Raw genomic sequence first — 22,441 nt, 5'->3', positions numbered from 1 at the left:
TTTGTTTTTTTAAACTGTTTCTTGAGTGTTTTATCAAATTTATCTTAAAATTTACAGCATAACCTGAAACAAATCAAACGATTCCCTATATAGAAACCATGGGAAATCGCTTTTCACTTAACAAAGATTTCTGCTTGCGCATGGGAATCTGGAACAAATTTTCTTCATTTGCCAAGGTATCACTGCAGTAGAATGGGATTGTTCATCTCAACCCACTGCAGAACTGTACCATTATACATAGCCGTAATAAATAAATAGCCCTCATGATTTGCTCTGAATAATTTTTCTTTCTTTAACCATTTGATCATAAAAAATAAGTATGGGTTTTTCTTTACATCAGTATTTTTCAACAGGTGGTCTGTGCACCCCAGGGGTTCTACAAGAGGTTGCCAACAGGGGAGCTAGATACATTTCAGAGAAGAATAAAGCAAAAATTTGGGTTAAAAAGAATAGCAAGCGGCTGTGTCACAGACCAGGGAGTCCTTGGTTTTCATGTTGTCTGATCAAAGGCGTTCAGGTGAAAATTAATTGAAAACGCTACCCTTGATAACAACAAAAAATAGCTAATTGCACTGGAGAATGAATCTGATCATTTGAAGAATTCATGCCCTAGGATATAGGGATTACAACAGAGATGTCAGAATTTTTCCTTATGTGAAATATTTGAATGAAATTAACAGTAAAAAAAAGTGTAATAACAAATTTGAGATTTCCATGCAAAATTAACACATCTCAGGCCATTTTATAAGAAATTCAAACTAGTGAGCCACTTTGAAGAAAAAGCATTCAACAGTGTACAGAAATAATAATCATTGACAGAATAACAATAGGTCATAACGTCATAACCCATGAGTGAAAATTTTTTCTCTTTACTGGTGGGTCGAATAAATATGCTGGTGGGCCCAGGACCGGTCTTAGGCCTAGTGGCACTTAGTGCAAAAACAGCAGTCCGCACCTCCTCCCTAGGCACTGATCCAGAGTGATGTGTCCGAGGAGGTGATTTTTGCTAGTCACTACATCATTTGGTCATCCTCCCATGTTATCAGGCTCTTGGTGGGTGATCGTCCCCTTCGCCCCTGTACCTGTTTTCCCCCATTTGGATACAAAGGGACGAAGAAGTCAAAAAAGTTTTCTTCTCATAATGTGATTACTGCTATTTAACCTGTAAACAAGCTTAAAAACGAACTTGTTTGATTTAATTAAGAGATTTAAAAAAACTTTAAAAAACAAACAAAACATTACACATTTACACATGGTACTCATCACAAAGGATCTACCTCCTTCATACTTATTGTAATTTAATTTTTATGGTAAAATATATGTGTAGTGCGTGCATCACATATGGACTAAACTGATAATAAAAGTGGTTAAATTAAAGTGATATTTCTTTATGATTTCTGTCATATTTACAAAACTTATGAACTTTTTGAAATTATTCCTTTCAGACCCAGTACTAAGAAATGGAAGGGGCAGGCCTGTAACTAGGCTGAGGTAATGTGGGCGGTGCCCCGGGTCATGACCCCCACATCCTGGGGCAGTGCCCCCTAGGCTGGGATCTTTAGTGAGCCCCACAAGCCAGACTTTTCACAGGCCCTTCTATAGTAAATTTATAGCATGAAAAAACAAAAAAATAACGGTGTTTCTCCTGGGCCCCAGGAATGGAGCCCTGTCAGCCCCAGCCTTGTGGGGCCATTCCTCGGGGTCCAATGGGTTCCCTAATAACTGCTCATTTTTCTCGCATAACCATTTCAAGGAGACTCCAAGAAAAGTCTGCCCCGAGAAAACAAGCTATGGCCCTGGGGAAGGGGTTATTTTTTTCTCTCTGTAGATTATTTTTAACCTCAGGAATTTCTGTTTTAATTTCAATGATAACGCACAATTCTTGTAGTTTGGGCTGAACATCCTTGAGATTAAAAAAAGAATATCTAAAATGAAAAAAGGCAACCTGCACATTTGTGCATACAGGGTCTAAAAGGATTATGTATAATCACCAATAAAAGTGATAAATGTTCTGAAATTTATCAATTTTACCAAGGCGATTGGTGATTATGCATTACCGATATGCTTTACCGATTCAACACATTTACTGTAACATACATTGAATTCTATATTTCATTAACCTAATTTCAAATATATGAAGATAAGGCTACATATCCGAAAGTTCTCATATTCGAAATGGATTTGCCACGCCCACTCTTTGTTTTGGATATATGAGGTACTACTTTATTTGCATGGAAATTCCAATTAACATACCCTATCCTGCTATGTATAATCCATGGACTATACAGATTATACGTTTCAAAAAAATCACGCTGAAATAAAAATCAAACGGAAATTAATTTCTTAGTGTGGATCAAAGTTGCATGAAGAGTTTCAACTTTGAAGTGGCTTTAGTGTGGATAAACCACTGCGTCTTATCTACAGCTTTTTTTTCTTAGAGAGGTTCAATTAGTTACAATTATGTTAAAAATTTATTCACAAAAACATTTTTTAAATATCTAGATGGTGTAGATACCAGTACAAAAATTTTTTTTCTCCACAAAACTGTGTCAAACGACTCCCTTTCTCTTCTTTGAGATGGATTTTATATTGATAAATGGAATTTTTTAATGCAAGTTATATACCTCTGTAAACCATATGGTGCCTTTCTTTTTCAAACTGGCGAAGTTTGCATCTGCAGATTATAAGCCAGAAAATTCTATAGGTTTTATTTAATTCTTATTCAAGATTCACATCAAGGACAGAACAAAACAAAGAAATGACTTACCTTCAAAATGGCTTTTTTTAAGATGATTGAAATTCTTACAACTTATAGAAAAGTAATGTAACAAAATGTAAAATCGAAAATTTCACTAAGATCACCAGATTTTAATTTCAATTGAATTTATATAGAGGTTTTTGGCCTTTCTTGAAAATCGGTTGGCATATCTTGTCAAGCAAACTTGGAATTGATTTGTGATTACAATCTTCCTGCATCCTTCATTGGCTGACCGACCACTCCAAAGTAGGGTTGTCACCAAAATATCCCTTCGAAAGTACTATCACCACCCTCCTCCGTCCCCCATTAATGAATTTGAAGTGTCAACAATCTCTTGCGATACGTATGTACTATTATATGTATATACACATTATTATTTTTTTATATTCGAACCGCAATCAATGGCCCAACCCCATTTGAAAAGTCATAAAAAAACTGGGAGAAATAACAATTGTTTTACATTCCTATCTTCTGACTCAACAGACATAGCTGTGTCCAGCTTCTTACAGTATTGGTTCTAAATCGCGATGATTATCAACCTCCTCCACTTTTGAAAGAAAGAAACTTTTTTTTACTTTTCCATTTCTACGAAGTGAACTGTACTGAAAAGGTAGTTTTATCTATGGTCATTCAAAGCTCACCTAATCGTCACTTCCAACGGCTCTACATCTCCTTTTTATGGCGACAAAATACCACACAATCTGCTCCTGGAAAACCTCTCATTTCTCTCTTTAAGATGTTACCTTTCCATTTCCTAAAACATGGTCATAAAAATCACTCTATTGTCTGAACTTTTTTTGGTTCGTGGTGCCCGAATTGAAACAAACATTGTGTATCCAAATGTTTTCTACCGTGCCTCAAATTGTAATACATAAGCTTACCATATCGTTGCAGGCAGTCGAATTGATTAAGTTCACACAATGATTCATGTTCCCAAATAATATATAACGTATTGGAAAAATTACATGTATTAATAAACTGGCACACTATTCAATTTATAAATCTATTTGGTGAGACATATCATTGCTCCTCCACCTAGTACCAGGGTGCAAAACAACGCCGTGAAGCATATTTTAGGGGCAATGATCCTAAATGGAATAATGTAATATATATTTTGCTCCTCAAACTCTTTTCTTAGTTTCAAAAACAGAATTGGGGGTCATGATTAGAGAATCTGGTTTACAAAGCTGTTTTAAAAAATTGAATCGAATTTTCATCATACATTCCTCATTAGTTTCTTGAAAGGGAAAAGATGTCTTTTTAGAGTCCCGTTGTGACCACACCTTACTAAGGCCTCTTAGATAGAGATACTGTCTAGAATCCTCATAGGAGGCTTTACCATTACTCACTGGTATCTGGAACAAGATCCACGAAACTCCGAAAGATTTTCAGTTGTGTATGTATGGTTTGTTACAACTTTCAAGTCCACTCACATCCGTAGTGCTCGGGGCAGCTCGAGACCGACAAAATCTTTACCTGAGTGGGACCTATTTTTGTGCCCCTGGCCTCACCCACTTAAAAACAAAACATTTGTTTCAATAGCTTTGTTTTGATGCATTCAAAGGAACAGTGATATTTTATGTCATAACATATCGTAAAATTTTTTTTGCCCTTCCATTGTGGATTTGGCACTCCTCTTAGAGTGGACAGAAATTATTTTCTCATTTTTTGCCCTTTTACATTGTATTTTGCACTCCTACTAGAGGGGGGCAGAAATCATTTCCCCTAACTTTTTTGCCTTTTCTACCTTAGACTTGGCACAAGGGCCGCAACTAAGGGGGAGCAGGCGGGTCTGCTGCCCTGGGCGCTGAACATAGGAGGACACTAATTTAACCCTTTAACCTCTCTTTCAGCATTATGAGGGGGCGCCTAAGTGCATACTGGCTGACCAAGTATCTTGTTGCAGCCATGCTTGGCACCCTTTTTACAGTGGGCACAAATTTTTTTTCTCAATTTTTTTTCACCCTTTCACTTTAAATTTGACGTGTAACATTACCTTGGGCCCATCCCAGAATAGTCCTAGATCTAGTCATTTTGACATCTTTATTTTCCGACCTTTAATTTACTTCAGAGAGCCAGTCTGTTGTAGATTTCCGCCGATTGGCTGACATTGTTTACATTTCAGTATTGCCAGATATCATGTCATAGTTGTATTTTTATTCTGAATGTTTATGAAAATAGCACTTTTGTCTGTCATTATATGTTAGTTCCAGAGCAGAAGATCATGCATCCTGATTTGACAGTGAAACAAGGGATTCTGGGAATGGTCCCTTTTAAATAGCGGCAGTATGCTGCAAGTGAGGCACAAATATACCAAATTACTCTTCTTACTAAGGCATTTTGCCTGGTTAGGTACATGCCGGACATGTTCTTTTTTATCATCATGAACCGTTGATTGAGTAGTAGAACTTAGGCACGGCTCCGCCTGGTTGCAGATTGCCTCTACCAACACCATGTGCGAATGATTTGGTGCTTGTCAGATTTCTTCACGTGGCTGTTACATTACTGATCGAATTGGGTTAGATCGAGTCTAATAACACTGAAGTTTGTCAGGGATGCCGTTGCTTGCCACTCCCCCATGTTAGCTGTGGTGACATAGTGATGATTGGGATGAACCTCTTAATTGAATTGTGTGACTCTTGTGATTTGACAGAATGTGAGATCAAAACTTGTTCTAGAACTTCTGTTGTTAAAAAAAACTTTAACAAAGATCTAATATTGATAACTGAGTTAGGGTGAAATATTATTTGTGTGTGATCTGATACCGGAATGTTCAAATAAATGTTTTAAAAGAAAAATGTGTTGTCAATTCATTCGAAAGTGCAATATTGTTTTATTTGTGCGATATCATTCGATATTGTTTCACATAGTGCGATACAATATGGCACTTTTAGGAAGGTCTGGCGAGTCGGGAGAAGGACCAGTGATCAAGAGTCCCAAAGTGCATGGGTTTTCTTGTGTGAGAGAGCACATTTTTCTTTTCCTCGTGTGACAAGTATGAACGAGGCCCAAGTGCAGGATCCCCTATTTATACTGGTTAGCAAATCATAGGTTTTAATTCATTTTTTTAAAATATTTATTCAATATTTTTTTGAAATATTGTACTGTGTTGGCGATTCAATTCTGCATTTTTAATACAAGTCTGGAAAAGAGAGGCTGGAAAGGCGTCTGGCTCAAAACTTTCCCCACATAAAAAATACCTACAATTTCTATAATACTCTCCACAACACAGGTAAAAACACTTGCTCTTCTTAGCAGAAAAATTGGGTGACCAAGGGACATTCCTCCATTCTTTTTATTTTTTACAGCACAGCAGAAAAAAAAAAAAAGGTTGTGTCTTCCCCCAAAACCTCCTGCAGGGGTAAACAAAAAGAAAGATCAAATATGTGTTTATTTTTTTCTCACCAAAATCGCTATGTACTGTATGTATATATATATAGGAGCACCACCCTTCTTTTCTTTTCAAAAAATAACCGTAATATATATATTTTCAAAAACTTTAATTTTTTTTTCTCATCTTGGTCATTTTTCATGTATATTTTAGTTATTTTTTTAAATACATACTTTAAAAAGATTTTTTCTAGTAATGTGTATTTAGTGTATTTTGCCGTCCCTTATCATTTGGTGCCCTGTGTGTTTTTATTGGTCACACCACACTAAGACTGCTCCTGGGTGGGCCAAAACCCCACTAGCAAATGTTAAAAGTTCCTAGCAATGTTCCATTTATCAACTACAATAAGATTTAGCATCCGCTAGTGTAATTATTTAATAATTATCTAATGAATTAATTAACTGCTATAATTAATTGGTTTACTCTGAACAGTAAGAGCCTGTTTTTAATGAATCAATTAACCATAATACAAATACAAAGGCCAAAACAAGCAAAATGCCCAATGAGGTAGCTGAAAAAAGATGGCCATTAAAATATGGAAGGCAAATATATATATAACCGAAGTACAGTAACCCAATATAACAGTATATCATGTAAAAGCGTATCACAAAAGAAAAAAATTTAATAATTAATACTATATAATACAGTGGCCATAAAAGAGATTATGGTTGTCTTTGTCAAAGAATGGATAGCTTCTCGATTTATCCCACTAATGTTATTTTATCCCTTACTTCTTTTTAAACGTGTCAGTTGTGTTAGAATTCACGACCCCCAGAGGTAGGCTATTCCATTTATTAACAGCCCCATTGAAGAAAAATTCCCTGCGATGCCACAACCTGAAATCCTCCAGTACTAAATAATACTGGTGTCCTCCTTGTCAAAAAATTTGAATGATGGTGCATTAATAACTCGTGGTTCATCCCCATTGAAGAAAAATTCCCTGCGACGCCACAACCTGAAATCCTCCAGTACTAAATAATACTGGTGTCCTCCTTGTCAAAAAATTTGAATGATGGTGCATTAATAACTCATGGTTCATCCTATCCACCCCATTGAAAATTTTAAACATTTTGCTCATATCCCCGACACCTGCATTCTTCTAATGTAAACATATCCAAGAAATCAAGTCTTTCTTCATAGCTCAAGTCTTGTGTGCCAACGAGAGAATGCGTAGCTCTTCTATGCACCTCAACCAAATCTATGTCCCTCTGTAGGTATGGTCTCCAAAATCTTAAGTCATACTCCATTCCAGGATGAAGTAAGCCTCGGAAAAGTGGAAGGTTGACTTTAGGACATAGGCCGAGATAGACTTGAAAGTCTGGGGGGGGGGCACGATGATTACTTGGGGGGGACATGATATTATTTCATGTATATTTCTATACATTAGATCAGTCCAAGGGCGTGGACATGAAGAAAACATTGGGAGGGCTGGAAGTTGCTGACTCAAGCACGTATGCAGGAGAGGGTGGGTGCATTATTTTTTCAGAAATTATCTGGGGGTTTAGCCTCCTTACAAAATTTATAGGGGGGGGGGGGCTCAAATGGCATCAGCCCCTAGGTTCTGGCACATTTCTAAGAATGAAACCAAGCATTCTATTTTTTTTCCACCATTGAACAATGTTCAAAAAACCCTAGCTGCTCGTCCATGAGAATTCCAAAATCGGTGACCCTAATTGCATCCACAGAATAGTATTACCATTCAACTTATAAGTGAAGCATGAGTTGTTCAAATCAAAATGAGCAAGAATGTACTCATAAACACTAATGGTCATACTCCATACATTAGCCCATGCTGCAATCATATTCATGTTTGTGTGGAGCATCTGCCTATAGCTTGGATTCCAGGCTACCCCCATTAGCTTCACATCACACAGGGCCGTCATTTCAACTTTTCCAGGGGGGGGGGGCAAAGCACATGTACTCAATGTATGTATATATATATACATATATACCATTTTTAGTATATTTTCAAAAGCCGGGGGCATGGGTGGAGATACAGGGGGCGTGGGGAAGCATTGCCCCCCCCCCAGCGTCAAAGGTGGAGTCGACTGATCTAATGTATAAATGTGTATATGGATTGACATCATCATCATCGTGCCCCCCCCCCAGACTTCCAAGTCTGTCTACGTCTATGGCCAGGTTGGGGGGCAACAACCTCCGTTCCCCCTCCTAAATGACGGGCCTGTCACATCATCTGTGAATTTGATAACAATTCCAGTTTTCCAAAAGAAATCCTTTCTCACTAGAGGTTTTGGAAAAGTTTTGATTAAATTTCCCCCCCCCCCCCCATTAAACTATTATTGATCATGAAAGAAGGCTTTCAATTTAAAGCTCCTATAATATCATTTTTAGTGTTATTAGGTATGGCATTAGCTTATTTCAAAGAGGAAAAGCGTATGCAGTCGGGGTCCCATTTATTACCCCTGAAAAATTCTGGCCTTACTTTCTGCCATTAAAGAATAACAGGGCTATATTTACCAAGGAAAAAAACATGCTTAGGGCATCAAACAAAAAGCTACAGGGGGACCCCAGGATGGGATCTATCATGGGTCTCCTTGTTTCATGGACCCCAAAGTATTGAATTTATTGCATGAAAAAAAATGGTAAGAATCACCCCCTCCCCTGTCTGGAGCCCTGTCAGCCCCACCCTTGGGGGGCCATGGGCGTTAGACATGGTATTTCAGATGAATGCAACCCATGCTAGAAAAGGAGAGGAAAATTATAAATTTTTATTTCTCCACGTTATATGTCTTGCTGAGACATTTGGACTGCATTGTAGCAGCAGTAGCTGACCGATGATTGTTCCAAGAGATCATCAGTTGACATCATGACTCACCCAAGGCAGAGTAGGTGAAGACAGAGCTCTAGGGTGCCCATGTTGTTTTTTGTTTTTTTACACCATAAATGCACTGCAAACAACCATGGCTATTTATTTTAAGTAAATATTTTTTGGTATTCAATTAAATTGACCAGAGTACCCCCTCTCTGGGGTGTGTGACAGATACATCACACAGGGCCCCGCCCTTGGAGATGTTCTGCATGTGTGGGAATATAAAACAAAGTAATTTTTTTTACAACAATAGAACAAGGTGGCTTTGTTTCAACTATAGAAACGATAGTAATTATTCCAAATGATACATCAAATAAACAATAATTTTTTCACTTTGAAGGAGCCCTACAGATCATTTTCTCTTTGTGCTCCATGTCTATTAATGATTAGTAGTGTATTTACAGGGGAGCTATAGCCCAGGACGGCAAATTCAGAGGGGGTGTAAAATTTTTTAGTATAGAAAGAGAGGAGAGAAAACTTTTTTAATTCACATTTCATAAATTTGTGGGAGTGCCATGTGTCACAAAGAGTTGGGAGGGTGAATAAGCATCCAGTGAAGTAAAGCCTCATTTTAGATTACTGAAGGTGTTGAAAAAAAGACAGAGTTCAGTCGACATCCCTTAAAGAAAAGGTAAATTATAATAAAAAGTCTTCAGATTTCTTAGCCTTCAAATGGTATTGCTAACAGAAATTATAATAACATATAAAGGTATTTTCTTTCAAAATTTTAGTTTTTAAAAATATTTTTTGCATTGAAAAATAAATTTTTGATCGTTTGAAGTGAAGGGAGACAAGTGTCCACATACATCTCTGATCCCACGAATATGTGTTAGGAGGTAGGGGGCAGAGATGGCAAAATTTTGCTGACAAGGGGAAGGGGTTAGAATTTCGCTGATTTTTGCTGACAAGGGGGGGGGGGAAGATGGTCAGGAATGACTAAAAATTTGCTGACGTAATACTTGAACGGCCCCAAAGACAGAACATTCTACAACGCAGATTTTTTTGAGGAGGAAAAAAAATAATGAGGGATTTCCTGCTGTGGGATGAATAGACAGGACAATAAAAAGAATCTTTTGCAACAAAGATTCTCTTATTGGCACCGGTCAGGGCTTTGGTGGAAGTATTTCGGCTATGGTTGACCATCTGAAGAAACAGGTTAGAGGTAAACACAGATAGAAACAGGTTAGAGGTAAATACAGATAGAAACAGGTTAGAGGTAAACACAGATAGAAACAGGTTAGAGGTAAACACAGATAGAAACAGTGTTAAGTGGCTATAAATCAAATGGATGAATTCGATGGCAATACAATTTTTTTAAACTTTTTTTGGAACTGAAATGGGATGAAGCTGGTCCGTTTGCAGTCCCTAATTGGAATATAAAGAAATCATGGAACAGAATGGTAAGAGGGATCACTACTCGATTCTGTTTACTGGTCTTATAAGGACAGCTCTCCTTATGTGACGTTTTCCTGAAAACAAAAAAAAGGAACAAATGGGGAGCGGCAGAGCCCACATTTTTATGAATTGTATACAGTATTACACACAAAACTACATTCGGTTATAAACGCAGGATTATCAACAAAAAAAATGGAAAAAAAGCACCTCTTCATTATACACTTTCCTGACGAAAACAAAAAAGCAAATATGAAATATAGCTATTCATTTCTGATAAGTTCTCATGTTTTGTATTTTGTGAGAGTTTTCTTTAATGATAATTTATGAATGAATGATCACCACAATTCAATCTTAGATAATTTGAAATACTTATGTTCAATAAGGCGTTACATGCATATTTTTTTTATACGATACATCAATAAATTGAAAAAAGTTTCAGCTAGAGCTCATTTAATAAATTAAAGTAAAAAAAAGAATATTTATTGCATTTTAGTTTTATTTCGGGTGCAAAGTTACATTAAGTTGACTCACATTTATTTATTTATTTATTTATACAATATTGTTGGCCCTTGGGCCTATACAAGAGGATGCGATTGAGAATGACAAAGATATTGTTTGATGTTGGATAAAAAACTAGTGATAGAGGGAGATTCAACAATAGAGCTTGGGAGTTTGTTCCATTCACCAATGGTATGAGGAAAGAAGCTGTATTTAAAGCAGTCAGTGGAAGCAAAAATAGGTTTTATTTTAAGGGAATGGTCGAGTCTTCTAGAGATGTAGGATGGTTTGGCTAAGATACCAGAAGTATCCATGTTGAACTGACCATGGAAAATTTTATAAAGCAATGTTAATCGAGAGATGAAACGAAGAGTAGAGAGAGGGAGGAGATGAAGTTCATTTTTAAGTTCGGACACAGAAATGAAAGATGACCAGCAGTCGTGAACAAATCGGGCGGATTTATTTTGAATAGATTCAAGTTTGTCTATATTACTGGAGGTGTAAGGGTCCCAGATTTCAGCGGCGTAGGAGAGGACGGGGGATATATAAGTTTGGTAACAGAGAAGTCTGATATCCCGAGTAGAGTGTTTAAGATTGCGGCGGAGGAAGAAAAGTTTGTTAAGACACTTCTGGTAAATGTAGTCGATGTGTTTGTTCCAACGTAGGTCGGCTGAAATAATGACACCAAGGTATTTGATATGTGAAACTTGGGATAACGGTAAATGATTGATGGAGTAGGAGTATTCAAGAGGAAGAAGTTTACGGGTAACTTTCATGTGAACCGTTTTTGAGATATTCATTGGCATTTGCCATACGGAACACCAGTCGGCGATGGAAGCCAGGTTATGTTGGAGAAGTTCTTGATCAGATTGATGGAGAATGATACGGTAAATTACACAGTCATCAGCAAAAAGTCTAGTGGTGCAGTTGAGGGATTGAGGAAGGTCATTGATATAAATTAGGAAAAGTAACGGGGAGAGGACCGATCCTTGAGGGGTCCCAGACTTTACGGAGGCGGATGACGAGTTATGATCATTAAAATGAACAAACTGTTTACGGTGTTTTAGGAAAGCCTCCACCCAATTAAGTAATTGAACGTTAAGGCCAAGGCGGGAGAGTTTGAGAAGAAGTTTATCGTGGGGAACTTTATCAAAGGCTTTAGAGAAATCTAGGAATACGACATCAGTTTGTAGGTTTTTATCAATGGCTTCAGAGAGGTCGTGGATGAAGAGGGCCAGTTGAGAGGTAGTAGAGAGAGATTGTCTAAAGCCGTGTTGGTTGGGGAAAAAGAAGCTGATGGAGTCTAAGTGGATACGGATTTCTTTTGCTACAATATGCTCGAAGATTTTACAGCAGGAGGAAGTGATTGCTATTGGCCTGAAGTTAAGGGGATTGGAAAGTGAACCCGTTTTGTGGATAGGAATAATTTTATTGATTTTCCAGTCGTTCGGGAGGGTAGCAGAATTTAGTGAAACATTGAACAGGATTAAAAGATAGTCGGCGACTTCATCAGCACAGAATTTAAGAATAGAATTTGGGATGTCGTCAGGGCCAACAGAATGGGGTTTCAGTTTTTTCAAAAGTTTTAGGATACCTTGTTTGGAGAAGGATATAGGGGGTGAGTTGTGGATAGAATCAAAAAAAGAGTATTGGGGAGGAGAGGGGTCTATTGAGAAAACCGAGCAGAAAGCTAAATTGAATTCGGTAGCCATCTCTGAAGGAGAAAATGTATATTTATTTGAACTTCTCAGGGAAGTGGGACCAACAGATTTAGGTCTAAGATAACTCCAGAATTTTGTTGGATTGGTTTTTAAGTAATGGGGTAGAGAATGAGAGAGGTATCTGGACTTTTGGACGGAAATGAGGTTTCTGAGGTCTCGGGTGGAGGCTGAAATTATGGATTTGAGTGAATTGGATTTGTTAGTTTTATATTTGAAGGCGATTCGGCGGATTTTCCTCTTTAAATGAATAATATCTCTGGTGATCCATGGATTAAAAAAAGACTTAGGAGAAACATTTTTAATTGGAACTGTAGTTAAGCATTTGTCTATAATACATTTAAAAGAGGTCCAGAGGGTGTGGATATTGTTAGAAGAGGATATGGATAAGAAATCATTGAAGTGAGAGCGAAAAATATTTTGCATAAGTGGATAATTTGCCTTGTTGAAATTACGTTTAGGGGCGAGTTTGTAGGATGGGATAGAGTGGCGGAGGGAAAAGTTAATGACTGGGATATTATGGTCGGAGCAACCCTCAAAGATGGAGGTGGAAAGGACTGAAATTCGATTGGAGGTAGCAATGAGATCTAAGGTAGAGCTGGAGTAGAGGGTGGTTCTTGTGGGTTCAAAAATGGATTGGACCAAGTTAAATTTAAGGAAGATATCTAGGACTTTGTTATTAATTCCGTGATTGCCGGACAGGGATTCCATATTTTTCCAGTCAATGCCGGGAAGATTCCAGTCTCCGGAGATAAGAATAGAATGTGTTTTATAAAATTTTTCAAGAATAATTTCCAGTTGTTCAAAAAGGTGGAAATCAGGAGAGGGAGGGAAATAGACAGAAAAGATGGCAAGTGGGGGACAGTTGGGTTGAAGCCATTCGGCTCCAACAATTTCGAGTTCGGAATCTAATAGAATTTCAGTTAAAGGGATAGATTTTTTGAAAATAAGTAAGACCCCGCCCCCCCGAGAGTTTCTATCCTTTCGAAAAGCATTGTAATCGGGTGGCAAAATTTCGGAATTAGAGATTGTATTATTTAGCCATGACTCTGTAGCACCAAGAAAATGGGGATTATGGATGAGTAAGAATGATTCTAGAAAATCAGTTTTGTTTTTCAGGCTGCGAGTGTTAATAGTTCCCAACTGGTAGGTATTTTTTAATTTGGAGGTTGTGTAGACGGAAGGGTTGCTCGGGGGGAGTAGCCTAAAGGGGGTACCGAGGAAATATGGGAGGAGAGGGAGGGCATAGAAAGGTTCGAAGCAGTATGAGCGGGGAAGATGGGGCGGATATCATTAATATCGGGATCCCAGACATATTTGGTATTATTTATGAGTGCAAAATTGTGGATAAGTTTTACTTTAATGCCTTCGTCACGGTATTTTTGACTGGCTTTCCAAATTTGACCACGAAGCTTGCGTGTATCGAAAGAGAAATCTTCTGAGATAGATATGTTGCTGTTTTTAAGTTTCGAGGCATTTTTTAGAATCTCACTTTTTATTTTAAATTTGTTGAATTTTATTATGGTAAGTCTGGATCCGTGGGTCTTTTTGGAACCTAATCTGTGACAGCGGTCTATCTCACTAGGTGTAATATTTACGTCAAGGTGATCAGAACAGCATTGGATGATTTTGGATTCGAGGGTGGAGGAGGACTCGAAGTCAGATTCTTCAGGAATGTTTCGGAAAATCAAGTTATCCCGTCGAGAACGATCCTCAAGATCGATGACTTTATTGGTAAGGGAGGATTGGAGTTCAGAGAGATTAGAGGAGAGGTCGTAGACTTGGCTTTGGAGTTCCTCTACTGGGGAAAGTTTTTCCTCAACTGCACTAAGACGGTGGGATAGATCACTTAGCTGATGACTGAATGAGTCCTGTTTTTGGGTGAGGAGGGTAAGTTTGTCAAGAATGGCTACTTGGGTGTCTTGAATATTACGGAGAATGGATGAGTTATCCGAAAGAGTCGAAGATTCAGATGAAGGATTTGATCTATTTTGAGAGCGTGTTGGGGAGTGGCTGACCCTAGGCCCAGGGTTGGATTCGATATCTCCCGCCAGTAGAAGCAAGCTAGCCAAGTGGGTAAAAAGGACAAGAGGGAAAAAGGGAAGAGGTTTTGAATGGAGCAATTTTGAATGGTGGTAACAAGGACCGGAGCGAAAAGGGTTTTTCTTTAAAGCACACATATATTTTAAGTAAAAAATTGATGGTTGAGCAAAAAATAGAAACACACAGTACCTAATAATTTTAAACGTCGGATGCAGGATCGACACAAAGAATATTAAATTTATAAAGATTAAATAAGTTGGTATGAAAATGTGAAGCGAACTAACCTGTAAAAATAGACTTGAATATAACATTTTTTTTGACGAAATGTCGATCCTGCATCGTGAAAGTCCATGGGTAGCGACACTTAAATACAAGCGGTGAAACGCCCACTTCGACAGCGAAATCCAGGTGGCAGCAGTAGTTGCGAGACGAGACCACTCTCGGGGAGGGGTGGTTTGGCGGCTACGTTCCGAATCGAATGGTGACGTCATACGGCTCTTGTATCGGGAGGAGATGGCGGAGAAAAACCCAGAGACGGCATGACGAGTATTTTTTCCTCCCAGAAGTGTACAGTAGAGTAGAGTCGATGGTTCCCGCAGGTTTATCACCAAGAAAATCTGTAAAAATAGACTTGAATATAACATTTTTTTTGACGAAATGTCGATCCTGCATCGTGAAAGTCCATGGGTAGCGACACTTAAATACAAGCGGTGAAACGCCCACTTCGACAGCGAAATCCAGGTGGCAGCAGTAGTTGCGAGACGAGACCACTCTCGGGGAGGGGTGGTTTGGCGGCTACGTTCCGAATCGAATGGTGACGTCATACGGCTCTTGTATCGGGAGGAGATGGCGGAGAAAAACCCAGAGACGGCATGACGAGTATTTTTTCCTCCCAGAAGTGTACAGTAGAGTAGAGTCGATGGTTCCCGCAGGTTTATCACCAAGAAAATCTGTAAAAATAGACTTGAATATAACATTTTTTTTGACGAAATGTCGATCCTGCATCGTCACATCCTAGTATTAATACAGGGACAACAATTAAATTGTGTTTTCTCTGAAATCTATTATATTAGGGAAGGGAGCCTTCTGACCCATGGACCCTATATAATTTTTCGTCTATGGTAATTTGTAGTATAAATACAGTAAGTTCTATTGTCAATAAAAGAATTGATAATATTTGGTCTCGCCTTAATGTTGAAAAAAAATGTATATAAGTTATATATATTTCGAATAATGCAATATTTTTTGATGAATCGGGACTAAGAGGCAAAGGTGCACTAACCTAGTGTTTCAGAAGGTATCAAACTGACAGTAACTCTTACTGTCGTCAGCTACAGTAAACTCTTAATCATGTTATTCCATGTACGAATACATCTGTATTTTGGTAATCATGAGGAGAGACTACAGGTCCCCTCTCTCTTGGCTACTTAATAATAGTAAAATAATTTATGATCTAATTTTTGATAGAGCTACTTACAATTGTATAAAAACTTCCACGACATTTTTACATTTAATGTCCTCAAACGCTTTATGTTTGCTCTTCTAGGGCTTTATGGAGGTCATGGCCCTCATTGTTATATAGCAGGGGTGCACAAACCTTTCAAGTTCGCTGACCAGATAGGTGGAGAAAGCAAGAAACTGGTGTAGCTATCGCGTTTTGTGTATTGATAACTTTATTCAGGAACCCCTTGGCGGGTCACAGTTGGCTTGCGGGAGGACGTTGAGCACTCCCCATTATGTCAATCATTATGGATCGTAATAGAATACGAAAACAGTATTTTCCTTTGTTGCGAAAAGTAAGATTTAGGCGCAACAATATGCAGTACCTCTTTTTGTCTTTTGTTTGTTTGTTAGTAATGGGGGGGGGGGTTAAAAAAGGTTACACTGAAATGGGAGGGGGTGGCAAAATTTTTATATCCCACAGATGGCAAAAACAAACACAGACCTGTTAATGATGACCCTGGAATTCACCTCAAATACTTTATTTTGGGCTTGAAATCAATTTAACTGGGATGACCCTCAAATACACTGCTCAAAACAATTAGGGGAGCAAGCAAAAAAGTGAAGAAAACCGTGCGAGACAGCCACTTATTGGCATACAATGGATAGTACACGCGTATCAATGCGCAATACAGAAAAAAGACTTAAAAAAATTTGGAATTAAGCTTTAATTCTTTAAAAATGGAAAAAACATGAAAAGATGATTTAGGGCAACAATTTGGTTACATGTAAAGATAAAAAAAAGTACTGTTTAGACATGATGCATGAGTTTTAATAGGGCGTGTGGTCTCCTCGAATAGCTAAGACTGCTGCACACCTGTTTGCCATGGATGCGATGAGGTTATCGATCAGACTTTGGGGAATACTGTCCCACTCCTCAAGAAGTGCAATCTGCAAGTCTCGGACAGTAACAGGCGGCCTTGGTCGCTCAGCAATGCGTCGTCCGAGCATATCCCAAACATGCTCGATTGGATTCAGGTCAGGAGAGCACGCTGGCCATTCCATACGCTGTATTGTTTCAGCTTCAAGCATGTTCTCCACCAGATGAGCTCTATGCGGTCGGGCATTATCATCCTGGAAAACAAAGGAATCTCCAATGGCTCCAGCGTAAGGGATGACATGAGGTCGCAGTATCTCGTCTCCATACCTTCGGGCCGTCAAAGTGCCATTCCGAATTATATGCAGGTCCGTACGTCCGCCTATGCTGATTCCACCCCATACCATCCAACCAGCTCGTCTGTATTGTGACCTTTCACGAATGAATGCAGGGTTATTTTGAGTGCCCCTGACCCTCCATACCAGAACACGTCGGGTGTCACACTCCAGACTGAATCGGGACTCGTCTGTAAACAGCACTTGGCTCCAATCATGTTGCTCCCAATCTCGTTGTTCAGCAGCCCATCTTCTTCGGGCCGCACGGTGACGTGGGGTCAACGGGATGCAGACCATTAGCCTACGTGCATAGAGCCCTCCCTCATGAAGCCGATTACGTACTGTTCGGCTGGACACCCTTTGTCCTGTTGCCAAGAGCAACCATCTTTGCAGCTGCGTAGCATTCTCTGTTCTGTTTTTACGGGCTGTGAACCGTATATACCGGTCATCAGTTGCTGTAGTGGCGCGTGGCCGACCTTGCCCTGGTCGACGTTTAACATTTCCTGTTTCTTGGAATCGATTCCACAGCCTTGCAACAACACTTCTGGCGACTCCAACAGCGTCCGGGACACTACGTTGTGTTTGCCCCGATTCCAGTCTGCCTATAACACGCCATGCCATGGATTCCGGTAAATCACGTTGTTGAGACATCCTCAAGTCACCTTGTCTCAAAAAACAATACTGTGCAATCGAATTTCACAGTTACAGCAGTAAAACAGACGTTTCTGCAACATCCCGATTTCTGCCCTTATCTCCTTTTTCTGGTTTTTGACGTCATGAACTTTGATTTGCATATGAAGTTTTCTTCTTCCGTTTCCTGCTAGGCTTTAAATTATGGATGATTCATTTTATGCTACTTATTGGTGTACATCTTTGCGTAATTTTGTTAAAACCATGTGCTCCCCTAATTGTTTTGAGCAGTGTTGAAAGAAATTGGCTGCCCCTGGCATAGATTTTAACTGTTTTAGATCTGATCAATTTATTTCCTAAAACTTATAATTTTTTATTAAAAAATATAAGCCAAAATAATAATTCAATTAAATTTTCAAATTTGTATGGGGAAATCAAATTTTCACCAGATTGATCTGCTCGATTAACTTGACTAAAATTTTTACTGGCAAATATTTTAAGGCAATTGTTTGATCAATCCTTTAATAAAAACAGCCCAACTTTTTTATTATTTGATTCTATGCTTATTTAACCATTATCACTGTCAAGTTTAAAAATCAGTTTCTCACTTAATTTTAGTATAAAAAATCTTAGATATGAGCTTTATTTCTTTTCCTGGATTATACTATTGCTGTATTTATATGATACACATAACAGCCAGCACTTAGTTTTCTAGCTGTAAGACAAAGTTTGGATCATTTTATTTAACTATTACAGCAGCAATCCCGAGATATCTCGTCAAACTGGATCTGCTTTATTTCGGTCACCCCGAAATATCTCAGGTTCTTAACATGCTTTTATTTCCAATGTGGAAGTTATAATGCAGATCAGAAAAATTTTAAAAACCGCTCAAAGGGTTAATACTTTTGGCCATTTGAAACTGCAAAATTCACATTTTGTACTAAAGTCCTATATACTAGGGCATTATAGTGATCTTTCATGCGTAATACCTATATTTGAATCATAAATTTAATAATTAAGAATGAAAAAATAAAAACTTGCATGTATAAAAAAATAGCTATGAAATAGAGGTTTATAAATTTTACAATAAAATTTAAATGTAAAAAAGCTGCTATATATATAACAATGATCAATGATTTTTACAAATCAAGTTTACTACTGAATGGTGCATGTAGACAAGATATTAATCTATTGAATGTGGTAACTGGGAAAAGGAACATTTAAAAAAATAACAAGTTTCAAAATCAACAGTGCATTACCAGTTTAAGGGTTGAAGAAAATATCACTCATCATTCATGCAGTTTATGGTTTTCTCCATGATTTTTTCTAGGTCTTGCTGGGACACCCACTATTCATGAATGGCTATCTAGAGTGAGTAAAAGTCATTTAACGTTTTTTTCTAATCATATTCATTTCAGTAATTGATGTAGTAGATTTAACTATGTGCAGGATGATCCAAAAGTTAGTTAACATTTGAAAGTTCAATAATTAATAGATTAACATGTATAGGTTAAAAGTTTAGACATATACTGGAAACAACATGATATTTTATTGAAATCTTCAAAAATTATGAAAATGGCTAACAGATGGCGCTGGACCAGTTTTTGAGCTATCTTTAATTAATATATTAATCATTGCAAACAGATGCATTGTAATGCTAATTTTTGCTTTTGTTATCAGATAAAATGCCATCTATTGACGATTTTTATAATTATTTTTAAAAGTTTTAAATGAAACTTTTTGTCATTATAATATATTATTGAACTTTCAAATATTAACTGGCTTTTAGATCACTTTATCTCGATGGTCATTTATTGGGTTTTACAATGACACTTTCTTTTTTGCTTTTGAAAATTTGCTTTGATGTGAAAATATTTTTTTATCTGTCACACTAATAAAAAAAAAATTTGGAATCGCAGCAAGTACTGGAATATATCGTGATTTTCATACCAAAGAAACTGGATGTATGAACAAAGTGTTAGTTCAAAAACAACATTTACATTAATATTACAATTAAAAATTGTTTAAAACTACAAATTATATTTTTTAAATATTAAAACTTGAATGATTTAATGCTAGAAACATTAAATGTTATAAAATAATGTATAAATTTTCATTTATAAATTAAGAGACAGTTGCATGTTAAAGGAGAAAAAAAAAAATTACAAAATTTCATATTAAGGTAATTGTACTGTAATGCAAAAACAATTCAAAAAAATGAATGCTCAGGTCTGAAAGGGGTATTGTGAAAGATCAATCGTTTATATAAAGTCAAAATTTGTTGAAAATCTTACAAAACACTCAGAGAACCCCACAATGAACCTCTGTGCTAATTATATGAAGTGCAGATGACTGGATACCAAGTGAAGATAATTGGAAGAAAAGTCACATTTTTCTGTGGAGAATCAAACCACCAACCTCACACTTTCTGGGCACGTGTTCTAACTTTAAGCTACAGAGGACAGGCATTTTCTTTTCTAAGAACTTTGTGTTCCTTTTTTGGGCTGAATGGGACTGTGCAATAGACAGCCGGCTAATTTCATTATGAGCTGTTCCCGAGTTAAAAAGCTGTCCATTGCGCAGTCCCGTTCAGCCCAAAAAAGGAACACTGTGTTCTTAGGAAAGAAAATCTCTGTCCTCTGTAACTCAATGGTAGAGCGCAGGCATGGAAAGTGCAAAATTTGTTGTTTGATTCCCCACAGAGGAATAAGACTTTTCTTTCCAATTATCTTCGCTTTGCATCCTGTCACCTGTACTTCATAAAACACTCATAATCTAAAGTTTTACTGTATCCACAGTGTCTTCAGGGTAATAAAGATTCGGGTAAACTCTGGTTGCTTCTAATTACCAAGAAGCAAGTAGGCACAGCATCAATATCTTTGAATAGATGTGATACCCCTTTAGAGCCTCACAAATACCTCGAGAAACGCTAATTTTACATATAGGTGTTTTAATGGAAATAGTATTTTACACACACACACATATTGCAGTATAATCACTTATTAGTAGAGCCCGGAAGTTTAGGCACTAAAAATGGTGAAAATAGGCAGGGAAAAAGGCAATAAAAATGCCTGAAATAGCCACTAAAAAAAAAACATTCATAATTTTTGAAAGGAAGAAAAAAATAACTGAAAACAAAGGTATTTTTTTTAAGGGTTCAAAAACTAGCTAAAAAATTGGTTGCACTTAATCTGTCTATTGTTTCAATTATAGTTTATAATAACTTCATTATTATCCCAGTTAAATTGATAAAATGTTAGTAGACCCTTAGGATTAGGCCAATTCCAGAGCCGTGTGTAGCTGGTAGAGAATAGCCTGGGGCTATCTCGAGTTGCGATTAATTCTTGTTCATTTGTTGTATTATTTGGAATAATCATTATCATTTCTATAGTTGAAACATGGCTACCTTGTTCTATTTTTGTGTAAAAAAGGTTAAGTTTTTATATTGCCACATATGCAGGACTCCTTCAAGCGTGGACCCCAGTGTGGCCGCATCTATCATACACCTTTTAAAGTGACTCTGGTCAATTTAATCGAATACTAAATACGTATGTTTGATAAATAGCCATGGTTGTTTGCATTGCATTTATGGTGTAAAAAAAATGAAATCAAAACAACATGGGGCCCCAGAGCTCTGTCTGCTCCTAACCCTGTTCCTTGTGTGAGCCATGACTTAATTCATGACCTATTGGAACAATCATTGGTATGCTACACAATGGAGTCCAATGCCTGAGGAAAGCTAATTATGTAAAGCATGTAGAGAAACAAAAATAACTAATTTTCTCTGCTTCTCTAACATAGGCTGTGTTAATCTAAATCAAAATCATTCACGCCTGATGCTATTAGGTCAAAGCAAAGTGCAATGGCAACACACCAATCTCTCAGATCACATTGTTTGCATCTAAATGCATATGGGGACGGCTTTCTGATAATAATTAATACTGAGACAGTTGTAAAATTTCAAAAAGAACAATTCTTTTGAAGTTCTCAGTGCCAGGCCCGTCATTTGGGGTGGTCAAGGGGCCATTGCCCCCCCCCCCCGGCTTTTGCAAATACACCAAAAATGGTATATATATATATATATATATATATATATATATATATATACACAGGGTGATTATAAAAACACTATCCCGACATATGGGCCCCTAACTATCATACCATTCACAGAAACTGAATGAAATTTTGGCATAAGGTATTTTGATGTATGCGCTCAAGAATGATATGGAAAACAACAGTGTCACTCTAAAAGTTACGGTTACAGTGAGAAAATTTCGAAAATATCAAATGGCAACACCAAGTTTTTTGTATTGGAATGTGATCTCCGTTGTGAAAAACCCTAAATAGCGTTCGAACGGCAACTGTAGCATGAAAATCACCGGCGGTAGATAGGCTAAAATTGAGGACAACCAATAAGGAGCATAAAATAAAGCATTTTATTGTGTTTTTTCCACATGACCTTGTGGAGGACTAATCAGGCTGGGATCTCAGCCGAAGAAACGGTGTGACGAATGAAACGAACATTA

General features: G+C 37.5%; 2 protein-coding genes across 5 annotated transcripts in view; one reads left to right on the top strand and one right to left on the bottom strand.

Moving 5' to 3' along the window:
* LOC149084792 (xaa-Pro aminopeptidase 1-like) overlaps positions 1-22,441 on the top strand; it is a 537,471-nt gene that overhangs the window by 170,488 nt on the left and 344,542 nt on the right. For all 4 annotated transcript variants that reach the window (XM_089232535.1, XM_089232536.1, XM_089232537.1 and 1 more), the window contains one exon: positions 19,246-19,286. In XM_089232535.1, the coding sequence (XP_089088661.1) occupies positions 19,246-19,286 (41 nt within the window). The remainder of the gene's footprint in view (positions 1-19,245; positions 19,287-22,441) is intronic.
* LOC149084796 (uncharacterized) lies at positions 13,659-15,621 on the bottom strand. Its single transcript, XM_089232539.1, has one exon. It carries the CDS (start codon positions 15,608-15,610, stop codon positions 13,748-13,750), a length of 1,863 nt encoding a protein of 620 aa, XP_089088665.1. The 5' UTR covers positions 15,611-15,621; the 3' UTR covers positions 13,659-13,747.

This window comes from Pholcus phalangioides, unplaced genomic scaffold (genome assembly GCF_987345545.1).
Source record: "Pholcus phalangioides strain wild (caught in Gottingen) unplaced genomic scaffold, Ppha-v1.0 ptg000007l_1, whole genome shotgun sequence".
NCBI classification, from domain to species: domain Eukaryota; kingdom Metazoa; phylum Arthropoda; class Arachnida; order Araneae; family Pholcidae; genus Pholcus; species Pholcus phalangioides.
The sequence above is the reverse complement of the archived record's forward strand: the minus strand, read 5'-3'. Positions and strand labels throughout refer to the sequence as shown.